The sequence below is a fragment of the Dermacentor albipictus genome, chromosome 1 (genome assembly GCF_038994185.2).
Source record: "Dermacentor albipictus isolate Rhodes 1998 colony chromosome 1, USDA_Dalb.pri_finalv2, whole genome shotgun sequence".
Lineage (NCBI taxonomy): Eukaryota > Metazoa > Arthropoda > Arachnida > Ixodida > Ixodidae > Dermacentor > Dermacentor albipictus.
Genome location: NC_091821.1, coordinates 343,066,558 through 343,078,402, shown reverse-complemented (window position 1 = coordinate 343,078,402; position 11,845 = coordinate 343,066,558). Strand labels below are relative to the sequence as shown.

Sequence of the window (11,845 nt, the reverse complement as noted above, 5' to 3'; positions counted from 1 at the left end):
GTGGCTCTGAAGAAGTACAAGTTATAGCGAACGCATGTTGACATGACTGTATGATTTATTCATAGCGCATATTATCGTGTAATCATACGTTATCGTAGTCACACCATGCACACGGTCTTCCTTTCAACGAGTCATTGAAAATCTGAATACATGGCCCGACGAATCAAAATCGTTTCCATGCAAAGCGATCGAAGATGGTGGGAATATTAACTTTTTCACACTCCTTCTGTCTGCCTGGCTGACAATTAAGCTAACCTGATCGCTGGCTGGCTGGCCGGCTCGCATGGCATAGGTCTCCATGTGTGTGTTTGTGTTGGGGAGGGGGTCATTTCGACCTGCTGCAAAGGTAAAGAAGAAACGCAATTTGTGTTCAGAAGGAGTACCTCTGAACCTATCATTCTATTGTCATTGATGAGACATACGACAAATAAAACATAAGACAAATCACAACAACACCATACGTCGACACCTATATAGGACCTTCGCACAACGTTTCAGAAGACACACTTGCGCCGCGGGTTCATGTATGAGCCGCGGCGACACTGGAAGGCCTTACTGAAGCTGACTGAGTGACGCAGAGGTCCGTTGACCCGGTAGGCAGCGTGCGCGCGGCGTCCATGTCGCAGTAGCTGGTCTTCGTAGGCGGTGTCGTACCTCTCGCAGCGACTCAGTGCAAAATGCACAAAGAACAGCTGCTCATTACTGAACGGTAAGCCGGGCAACGTGCCTTCTCCGCCGTTACCGATGAGCCGGCTATATGCGCGAAATGCTGCTGCAACAGCGAGCAGGTCTCGCACGTCTTCCCGAGCCGTGCCATTCGACGTGAAGGGCACCGACGTGGTCTCACTCATAGACAGCCGCGTCTCGTGCAAGCACGACTCGGTGGCCGCAAAGCGGTCGTGCAAGTCCGTGTAGCTGGAGCGCAGCTGGAACGACACGTCGCGAAACACGTCCAGCAGGGCGGCGCTCATCTGGAGGAGCACGCGCGGAAGGTGATACTCCCAGAAGGCTTCCTGGTGATAAACACCGCGCACGGCCCCAAGAGGCACGAACAGCGTTCCGCCGTCGAGCACGCGACTTTCGGTCTCGAACAGGTCGAGCGGATAGTCGGGAAACGGCCGCCTGCTGGCCGCCAGGCGCCGACGCTGGCGCTGCGCCACAATTTTCCGGAAGACGTCGACCGCCCGACGGCCATCCGAAGCGCAGCTAAACGGATGGCACTGGATCGCGCGGAACGCGAACTTCCTCCACTCGGCCGGCGTGAAGAATGCCGCCTTGAGCATCCTGACGCGGTGCTCTAGCTTGGCCAGGAACGACGTCGTCACCCAGGACATCTCGCCGAGGAATTCGAGAACGTCCCTCTTGGCGTGTTCCGCCATGCTTCTGAGCACAGGCTCGTTCTCTTCGTGTTTAGACTGGGTGACCAGCAGGTAAGCCGCGAGTCCCGGTTCGGCTCGAGCTGCTATAACGGTGCAGACGTGGCTGCGACGCTCGCTCCAGCCGTCCTCCCAGCCGACCGTCTGCGCGACTGACACGTCGCTCAATTTCCGGAAGCGTTTGCCCGGCAGCATCGGTGCATACGCGAGCGCCAGTCTAAACGCCAGGTAGTTGAGCACCAGCGCTGGCTTCGCGGAGGACACGAGCCCGAGCAAACCAACCCCGAGGCGCTTGGGCTCGTATGTCACCTTCGTAGCGGTTGTAATTGTACGGATGCCGAACATGGCGTTCGTCAAAAACTCCGCCCAATTCCACTCCGCGGTTGACTCGAGCTCTTTGACAGTCACCGTCGAGTATTCTTCGACAGGCGCGCTGAGGAGTGCCACGAGTTCCTGCTCAAAATCGAAGAGCTCTGGCATAGGCATGCGGGCAATACGACGCGCCGCGTCTATGTACCAACCGCGATGCGCGTTGGCCACGTAAACGAAATCTGGGAATAGTGTAGGTGCCTCGGACAGCTTGATTCCTTTGTCCGTCAGGCTTATGTGTACGAACGGTGAGACGCCGGTGACTCGCAGAAGCCTGCCGGCAACAGCAGCTGAATTGGCGAGGCTCCAGGCATAGGGAAATCCGCTAAGGCCGACGCTGTCGAGGATCTCTTGGAAGGCGAGCGTTTCTGAACCAGAGGAAGTCATGTTCAGGCAGGCATTGTACAGGTCGAACATGGCGCGGCTACTCGTGTCTTCAGTGCCGGCCGCAAGCATGGCCGTCAGCTGGTCTTCCAATTCGCGGGTGCTCATGACAGCCTCGGAGTACATGGCCTCGCCCTGTAGTTGGTAGGTGGCGCTCCAGTTCGAGCAGACATACTCGTAGAAGTTGTCACAGGGGTCGCCATCTTGGAGGGACTCCGAGATGTACCTGCGTAAAAAAACGCATATAATGTTGCCGATTCCGCACGTCATATGAATGTAGTTATCAAAGAACGCGATCACAAGTTGTAGATTCAGTTCAAAAGCGTGTGTTTGTTTGATTACTGTTGCGCAGTTTTTTTTTCTTTGTACCAGAAGTCGTAGCATGGTTCATCGGAGAAAATAAAATGTTAGAAGAAAGCAAGATAGCTATGCTCGACTGAATTACCACCACAGGTGCTATGCTTACGTACACCAAACCCGTCGCTATCTAATCTCACGAGTTTGCATGCATTAGTGAGTCAAAGCAAAGGCAAAAACAAACGTACTAGGTTATATCATAGTTTCCGAGTGCTTTTAAAGGGCCCCTCACCCGGCCCCATAGCAAATTTTGGTTATACGCTGGAAGTTGTTACGTGCCCTCTAGGGAGCGTTCTGCCGCAAAACTTTTTTCAAGTGGGCTTATTGATAGCCGAGATATAAATATCCACTGCCACTATAAATATCCAGTGTGCTCCACTGCATCGCGAGATTCTCTCTCCACTCGCCCTGTCTAGCCTTCGCAAGCGAAATTCCCTTCCTGCGTTTTCCCATGCCGGACCTCGAGGATAATGGGACACATACGTCACGGGCCCCGCCTTCGCTTTCTTTCTCTCCTCGCTTTTTTTTTTTCGACGCTACGCATTTCCGCTGACGGCGTCGCGCGCGAGCTGCTCTCTCGTTCGCGCAGTGAACGATTTTGCGCACTCTGCACAAGGAAACGTAATTAGCGGTATAATTCAGTGCTACACGAATACTGAGGCAGAACAAGCGGATCGCAGAGCATGATTACGCGCTGCAGCACGGTAGAAAATGGCATAGTTTCGCTACCTGGCCACACGGTCGTGGGAACAAGCAGACGAAGCGTAAGTACGTCGCTCTTGCTTCGGTGCGAGGTGAAGCAAAAAAAAAACACGGAGAGGTTCCGCTTGTGTTTTCTTATTACTCTAAACTTCAATTTGTCAATTCAAGCAGCAGACCCCACAAATAACAGATGGCGCCTTGAATGCTTCTTGAAGTCATGTGCCACCACGAGCGACGTCCCACTGCGGACTCGAGTACGTAAGCGCAGGGACGCGACGTCATCCTCCGGCTTGGAACGCGGCGGCCACGAGAAGAAAAAAAAAACGGCGTTAGATTTGAAATTTCAGAACTTTCCGCGGCGCGTAGCAATGTAATACTTGGCAGACAGGATCTTTATCATGCAATGTATGCTCTGTACTTCATTCATTCATTCAAATAACTTTATTCCGTGGCATGCGAATTGGTGTGGTGGGCCTGGACCCCGCCTAGGTTTCGGCCAAGGACTGATGGCCCTTGGCGGCTTCCTCGGCTCTCTGGACGGTTCTTCTATCTTCCCACTCCCGCTCATCGGTAGTCAGTGAGGCGGGGCTAACCGAGGCTCGGTCCGTAAGTTCTCGAGCCATGCGATGCGCCGCCTCATTGGTAGTGTGTAAGTGGGTGTCCAGATGAGATCGACAGTTTTGTCGCGGTTATTAGCTAAATTTTTAGTACACTTGTCAGCTAAAAGTGGCCAGACCTGTTGAGGGGCCCTTTAAAACTTGAACAGGTATCCCGACAAAATTGTAGACTATACCAAGAGTCCTGTTTGCTCTCTGATCTAAACTACTCTCTTTCTGTCCAACCCATTTTTATTTTTCTGTGAATTTCCTTCTCATGACCAGGGTTCCCTATGATTAATTGGGCGAGGTAAACCTATTCCATCACAGATTCAGAGGGCTGAATGTCGATCCGCAACTCTTCCTCCCTTGTCCGGCTATTGATCATTATCTGGGTCTTCAGGATATTAATCTTCATCCCCACTCTTACACTCTCTCTGTTAAGGTCCTCAATCATTTACACTCTCTCTGTTAAGGTCCTCAACTCGTCTGCAGTGTTGCTGAATGGAACAATGTCATCTGCAAACCGAAAGTTGCTGAGATATTCGCCATCGATCCTTACTCCTAAGCCTTCCAAGTTTATTAGCTTGAATATTTCTTCCAATCACGGGTATAGCCGATATTCTAATTGACATTAAGAGAAAAAAATGGAGCTGGACAGGTCATGTGATGCGCAGGTTAGATAACCGCTGGACCATTAGGGTTGCAGAATTGGTACCAAGAGAAGGGAAGCGCAGTCTATCACGGCAGAAGACTAGGTGGGGCGATGAAATTAGGAAATCCGTGGGCGCTAGTTGGAATCGGTTGGCGCCGGATAGGGGTAATTAAATATCACAGCGAGAGGCCTTCGTCCTGCAGTCGACATAATATAGGCTGTTGCGGATGATATCAAGTGTCCATGACATTATTGCTAGCACTTCTATATTTAGTTTCTGTGTTACAATTGAATTTGGGCTGTCTGAACTTAAAACCGGCACAGTATAATGGTGATTCACAGAAAACATGTGGATCTTTTAATGCGAAGCAATCCTCCTCATTCTGGGCGCATCGCGGTATGTAGGTGGGTAAGTATATTCCGGTCTTGGCCTCATTTCTCACTTTTGTAGTAACCAGAAAGGCATGACCGTCAGTAGAATCGAACCTCTTCCTTTGAATACAGCAGCCCAGTGCTCTGACCATTAGGTCACAACAGCTTTTCTTCTAAAGCAATAGCTTTCTTTGGTCCTTCTACCCACATTGCGGTTTTTATGTTTCTGCCAGTTTATGACCAACTTGGGGCACTAGATGTCACTAGTTGTTGCTAGAAATAAATTGAAGTGTGCGAAGCGTGCTTTTAAACCCTGGTCCACGAGCACGGAAGCCCAAAGCTCTAACCATTAGATATGGCCGAATTACCTGGTGCTTAATTATTTCCGACGTTTCATCAACAACATAATACAATCGCATACAGAAATAATCAGGCACATAAGTACGTAGCAGACACTTTACAAATTAGTTATTTTTGGTTACGCATTTCAATCGCTGCAATCAAATACATTATATAACCATCCAACATTTCTAACGCACTCTTTGCAAATACCATCTTCGATACAAGATAGAGACAACATATATAATAACAAAAAAGGCAGTTAGTGCTCCGGCTCCTAAACCTCATCTTAAGCATCCTCAGTGATACACTTGCCTTGCTTTATATCTGGTAACATTAATCGCTTCAGGGTATTACAGTCTGAAACAGCAAGTGAGATTGGAATAAAATTCAATCATAGCGTACACCTTTTAGTTTAGTTTTATTGCTGGAACTATTTAAAAATCGTGCAGCCGTATACTTCATGTCGGAAGTCCTTCGTTTGCGCAGGTCATTTCATACGTACAGCATACGCATGACTTCCAGGGCTGCAGCTTTTTATGGCAGAGCTCTTTGAGGCGAATTCCGTAAACGTTTCCGTGCGGTGGCGTGCAACGTGTGCGACGAATTGGTTTCAAACGTGATTATCGAAGATTAGTCTCGCACGCTTCTCCTCGCAACCACAGCGTACCTTGCGCGGGGAGTGATGGGAGCTTGTCGCGCTTTTACTTTATAAGGAGCATCACCTGGGGTGCCCATAGAGGCACTATCGCAATACAAAATATTACTCGAATGCCATCGGCAGATTTTCTATTTCAAATGCAATTCTCCTTCGAATCACACTTAAGTTTCAATGGAATCAGCGGCGCAGTTTTATGCAAGAGATGTCTACATTTGAGATGTACTTGAACAGAGAAATTGAAGACGAAATCTAGCCAAACTCTTACTGCAATACGTCTGGCCCTAGAGACGCAGGTTGCAGAAGAACGTGACAAATGCGCCCCAACCATGAACATTATGTTATGGTTGTCGCATAATATCGAACTTGCCTGGCCAACCCCGCTGAGAGACTGCGAGGTCTGGGGTACGTAAGTACGAAACACGTTCCACGCTGAATCAATGACTTGGGCACTGGGTATGTGAAACTAGGTATGTGCCACTCGGCATTTGCGCATTCTTGGCCAATCCACCAAAATATTAATCCAACAGGGGGTACGGAAGAAGTGAACGTATTGAAGTATTTCTCATGCGTGTCAGGTGCTGTGAGTGGACCTGGTACAAAAATGTTTTTCTGGGCAAGCATCATGCATCGCGCTTATGCTCGTAGCACGCTCACAGTCAACAGCAATACAACCGACGATGTTGCGCTCGTGTCTAACTCAATAAAGAAAAATACGGCTCAGAACAGCCGCAAGGGTAATGATCCTGGTGTTTAAGCATTGTATACTGGCTCGTTATTTGCGCGTTGACGAGCTAAACGTTCTTGCTTCTCTTCTTTCCTTAGATTGGGTACCGCTGCCCATCTCTGGCTGTTCCGACGCATGACGTAGTACCACTGGCCACCTTCATTGGTCTAAGCATGCCTGTAGTCCTCGCGAAAGCAGCTGCAGCTGTGGAGAGTGGCGAACAGTGCCCGGTGTCCAAACATTGCACCAATGAACACGAGCCTCCGCGACACGTGTGCGCTAGTTGCGTTGTGGCTGAGCCTCTATGGCGAGTGATGTGGGCGGAGCTTCGGAATTTGTTTGCGGGTGATGTGACCTTGGTTGCCGGAGGACCTAGGATACGCAAATTATCGTATGGTCACATGACTGACCTTAAATGAACCCTTCCTACATATAGAATACAGAGTGGCCACTTCCAAGTCAGCAAGTTATCTATCATCACTTCACACTCCTCACAAAACAAAACAAAAAAGTTGGGCTCCCTTATAACTTTCATTATTTACTACTTGATATAGCACTCGTGCTGTTGAATATTATAAGCTAGACACTATTAGGTCTAGTTTAAGTGTTTAGCATTATTTTCCCATATTTGTAAGAGGAAAATTACATTTTTTGTTTTGCGTGAAACAAAACAGTGATAACCTTGCGTGACCTCACTGAGCGACTTCTGTATAATGCTTCGGTTTAAAGGTTTCGAGCCATTTAGGTTCAGGGCGAGAAGGTAAATCGAGAGTGATTTCCCAGAGAGAGAGAGAGAGCGAGAGAGAGAGTTTCGAAATTGATGGCAAGACAAACATTCTCCGGGTGTTGTCTTGGTCCGCACGCAGGCATGTGCAGGTTTTGAAGACGTGCAGGAAGGTTCTGTATTCAGTACAATACATAATAAAGACTACACGGGCAAAACAGTTACCGCACAAGCGGGTACCCGGCATCTTCGAACGTCTGTCCCTCTCCGAACAACCAGACAGAGTAGTCTGCAGGCCTATGGGTGTCCCCAACTACTCAAAGCCTTGCAGCACAGCATAAAGATCCCTCTTGCAGGGGATGCCAGCTATTTGCTAACGCGGGGCAGTCACTCTACCACGCAAGCTGAACCGGGAGACTATACTTAAGTCACGGATACGATCTACGGGACAGCAAGAATTATTAAACTGCGAAGCTGCCTATATGAGAAAGAAAAAAAAAAGACTGTGTTTCGAACGTAGCTTCGTGCTATATACTGTCGGGTGGATGGAAATTTTTCTCTTTCCCAACCAGTTCTTTGCAGGCTTTGTTGACAAACAACGGGCTCTCAGTGTAATAGCGCCCACACTATCGCACACGAGGGACCGAGTCAACGCACCTGGCAAGACGGTGACAGCTTTCGCCGGCGCAGCTCGGTGCCGAGTCTCGGCGACCGGGCAGCAGCATCGGCGCCGACGACGAAGCCCCCCGGTTTCGCCGGCCGAATTCCAGCAAGCCGCGTGACCCGGGGTCGCTCATTATTCGTTGCAAGGCCAGCGCGGCGCCGATCCCGATCGCGACCACGGTCAGAGCACTGCAGACCACGCACAGGCGCCAGCGCAGGGGCTGGGACCGAGGAGGGAAGATGGATGTTGCCGTGGGGGCCACCAACGGAGCCGTAGGAGCACGACCACCGCCGCCAGACATATCTCGCTCTTCTACGTCTTCTTCTGCTTGGCTCCGAACGCATATCACGTGCGGATGCACCCGTGCGAGCTTGCAGGGGTGTAGCTCGCACGGGTGCATTATTATTATTATTATTATTATTATTATTATTATTATTATTATTATTATTATTATTGTTGTTGTTGTTGTTGTTGTTGTTGTTGTTGTTGTTGTTGTTGTTGTTGTTGTTGTTGTTAGTATTATTAATATTATTATTATTATTTTTTTTTTCTCTCATCAATTTTTGTACATCTTTTGCCTTGTCTATCATATTCATTGGCACGGTCCTACAAGCCAACTAAGGCTTAGACCGGCCTGCTTGTGTTGTTTTGTATATTGTGTGGCAATAAACATTATTATTATTATTATTATTATTATTATTATTATTATTATTATTATTATTATTATTATTATTATTATTATTATTATTATTATTATTATTATTATTATTATTATTATTATTATGTAGCGGAATCAGTCGCAGATGTAGTAGATGCATTTATAATAGTGGAAACAAATGTACCAGAGGACTGCACTAACATTTACAATTTAAAGGGTTACAAAGCCCATTTCATGTCACGACAGAAACGACGAGGAGGGGGTTTAGCAGTGTTTGTTAAGATAAGATATGACACTGTGGTTACAGACATTTCTTTAAACCACGCCGAAAGTTTGACAGTAAAAATTACGCTTACGAACACAGAATTATTGTTGATAGCTATTTATCGTCCACCTAATAACAGTGTCACACGGTTCTTGCGTGAACTTGAGGAAATTTTAGAAGGCCACAAAGCAGCAGATCAGACTTGTTTGGCGGGTGACCTAAACATTAATATATTGAACATCAGTGCGACTACTGTGTCGGATTACCTCTCTATCTTATCAACCTATGGCTTACAAGTGACTATAAATCAACCTACAAGAGAAGAACTTTTACAAAATAGACTAGTATCCTCCTGTCTAGACCATATAGCAATAAGAGCACCGAATTATTCTTTAGAGGCATGTATCATAAGGCAAAAGATAGCGGATCACTATTTTGTCGCATGTCGCCTTAAGGCACTTTTACCCCTGCCCGGAAAGGACAAATCAGAAGAAAGACATGACAGTAATCAATTAAAAGTGCATATTTTAAACAAGAGAACGTTTGATCATTTGATCGCACAGTTTAACTGGGCGGAAATGATTAAGGATTGTAATTATGCTAAAGTTTATGAAAAATTTTGTGAGCAGCTGAAAAAATTTGAGCTTTCTAGTATGTACACAATAACTAAAAAGCAAAGGAAAAGTTACCCCTGGTTCACAGCCGACATAATGAGAGCTATTTCCAACAGAGACTGGTTGTGGAAAAGGAGCAGGCGTGCGCCGAAAAATCAAGATTTGAAAACTGAATATAAGATTACAAGGAATAGGGTCGTTGCCCTCTTGAGATCAGCAAAACGGCTGTATTTCGTAGACAGATTTAATCAAGCACACAAAAATTCTGCAAAAACTTGGGCTTTAATAAATACGCTCCGAGGCAGTACTGCGGCACCTGCGAATTTCTTGGAATCTTTTTCAGAGAAGCCAGATGTAGTTGTAGATAATTTCAATAATTTTTTCATGCGTTTTTCTAACACTGCGCAGTCGCAGAGACACACTTGCTCACTCAAACATACTGTTCAAGCATCTGCTTTTTTGCCCACGTTGTCGAAGGAAGATCTGAGGCGAATCATTTTTGGTTTCCGACCTAATAAACAACCGGGTATAGATGGGTTGGCTGTGGCCACACTAAGAAGAAATTTTGATACATTAGCAGACATACTGCTTTTTATGATTAATGGTTTTATAAGCACCGCATCAATTCCGGAGACCTTAAAAACGGCGATTGTTAAGCCACTGTATAAAGCAGGAAAAAAAGATGATGTTGAAAACTATAGACCTATTTCTGTTTTGCCTATACTCTCTCAAATACTGGAAAAGTTTCTGTTTGATTGCATGACTTCCTTCTTAAAGAAATTTTCAATCCTAACACCAAGAAAGTTTGGATTTGTTGCTGAGCGAGGTACTATTACACTGTTAGAAGAGTTCACAGATGAATTATATTCTGCTCTAGATAAGAACCTGTATAGTTGTGCCTTGTTTTTAGATTTAGCAAAAGCGTTCGAAACTGTAAATCACGATATTTTATTGGAAAAGTTGTTTCGTTTGGGTTTCAGGGGACCCTTTTTTGATATTATTTGCAATTATTTACAAGATAGATCACAGGTGGTCATGGGCAGTAAAGAAATTTTTAGCGCTAGAAAATATATTACAGCTGGTGTTCCACAGGGATCCGTGTTGTCCCCTCTTTTATTCAATTTATTTATGAACGACTTTCCCACGATAATTACAAAAGCCACTGTGTATCAATATGCAGATGATACAGTTCTACTCACTCGTCATATGCATTATGAAGAAGCAATTAGCGCCCTTCAAAATGCAGTCCATAAGGCTATGCAATGGTTTGAAGAAAACTGTGTTTATATCAATGCTAAGAAAAGCAAAATCATGTGCTTTCGTAGTCCATTAAGAACTCAAAAAATGAACTTGCCAATATTTCTGCATAATGAACATTGTATTTCATGTAAATGTACTGCTATAGAATATGTGGAGACATTCAAATACCTGGGTATAACGTTCAACAGCGGCATGTCTTGGCAACATCACATGGCGTTTTTATGTGGGAAACTACGTAGTGTTGCATATTTACTTTTCAACATAAAGGGTTTAGTACCTCTACAAGTCAAGAAAATGATAGTGCATGCACTAGCATACAGTGTGCTGAGGTATGGGATAACGATCTTCGCCTTTTGTACAGAGCACTGGAAAAATCGGATTGATAAACTACTAAAAAAATATATTAAGAAATGTGGCTTATGGTACTACACTTAACGACAATAATATTTTTCAGGAATTAGGATTTTGCACATTGGAGGGTTTATTTACCAGAACTGTTATTATGCGGCATAAGTGGAGCGATGAATTCAAAGAGGCATACGATACACCTCGTTTGTTAAGAAACAAAAAACGTTTTAAGGTACCCTATTCCACTACTAAGTATGGTGAAGCGAGAAGATGTGTATACATACCAAAAATATTTAACGATTTGGCCGATGAATTCTTCTTGGCAACTTCGAAAAAATAGTTGAGGAAATTATTGATGAAACGTTGAAATTTATTCCCGATCTTTACTTAAGTTGTTGATGTGTTTCTCTTTATTTACTACGTCATTGTCTGTTAACGGGTAATACTACCAAACATTCTTCTCAAAGTTGAAAAAAACATGTTATTATGTATCTGCCTACCTTTTCACTTTTTATGTAAATATATAACCACATCGCTGTACCGACTCTGCCGGGCCTAGTCGCACAAGTCCTCGTAGACTTAGACAGGCCCGTTTCTTTGTATTGTGTTTGGATGTGTGTCAATAAATATTATTATTATTATTAATATTATTTGTAGTAGTAGTAATAGTAGTAGTAGTAGTAGTAGTAGTAGTAGTAGTAGTAGTAGTAGTAGTAGTAGTAGTAGTAGTAGTAGTAGTAGTAGTAGTAGTATTGCCCATGCCTTGGTCTACAGCAC

The 11,845-nt window shown here is 45.5% G+C and overlaps 1 protein-coding gene across 4 annotated transcripts in view; it reads right to left on the bottom strand.

Annotated features, from left to right (window-relative positions):
* Nucleotides 1-363: 363 nt before the first annotated feature.
* The window catches only part of LOC135908588 (neprilysin-2-like), a 62,527-nt gene continuing 51,045 nt past the window's right edge, over nt 364-11,845 (bottom strand). For 3 of the 4 annotated variants that reach the window (XM_070531750.1, XM_065440509.1, XM_065440577.2), the window contains one exon: nt 364-2,355. In XM_070531750.1, coding sequence (XP_070387851.1) covers nt 495-2,255 — 1,761 coding nt within the window. In that variant the 5' untranslated portion in view covers nt 2,256-2,355 and the 3' untranslated portion in view covers nt 364-494. Of the gene's footprint in view, nt 2,356-7,916; nt 8,238-11,845 lie in introns of those variants that run through there. The other variant, XM_065440439.1, reaches the window with a different exon arrangement.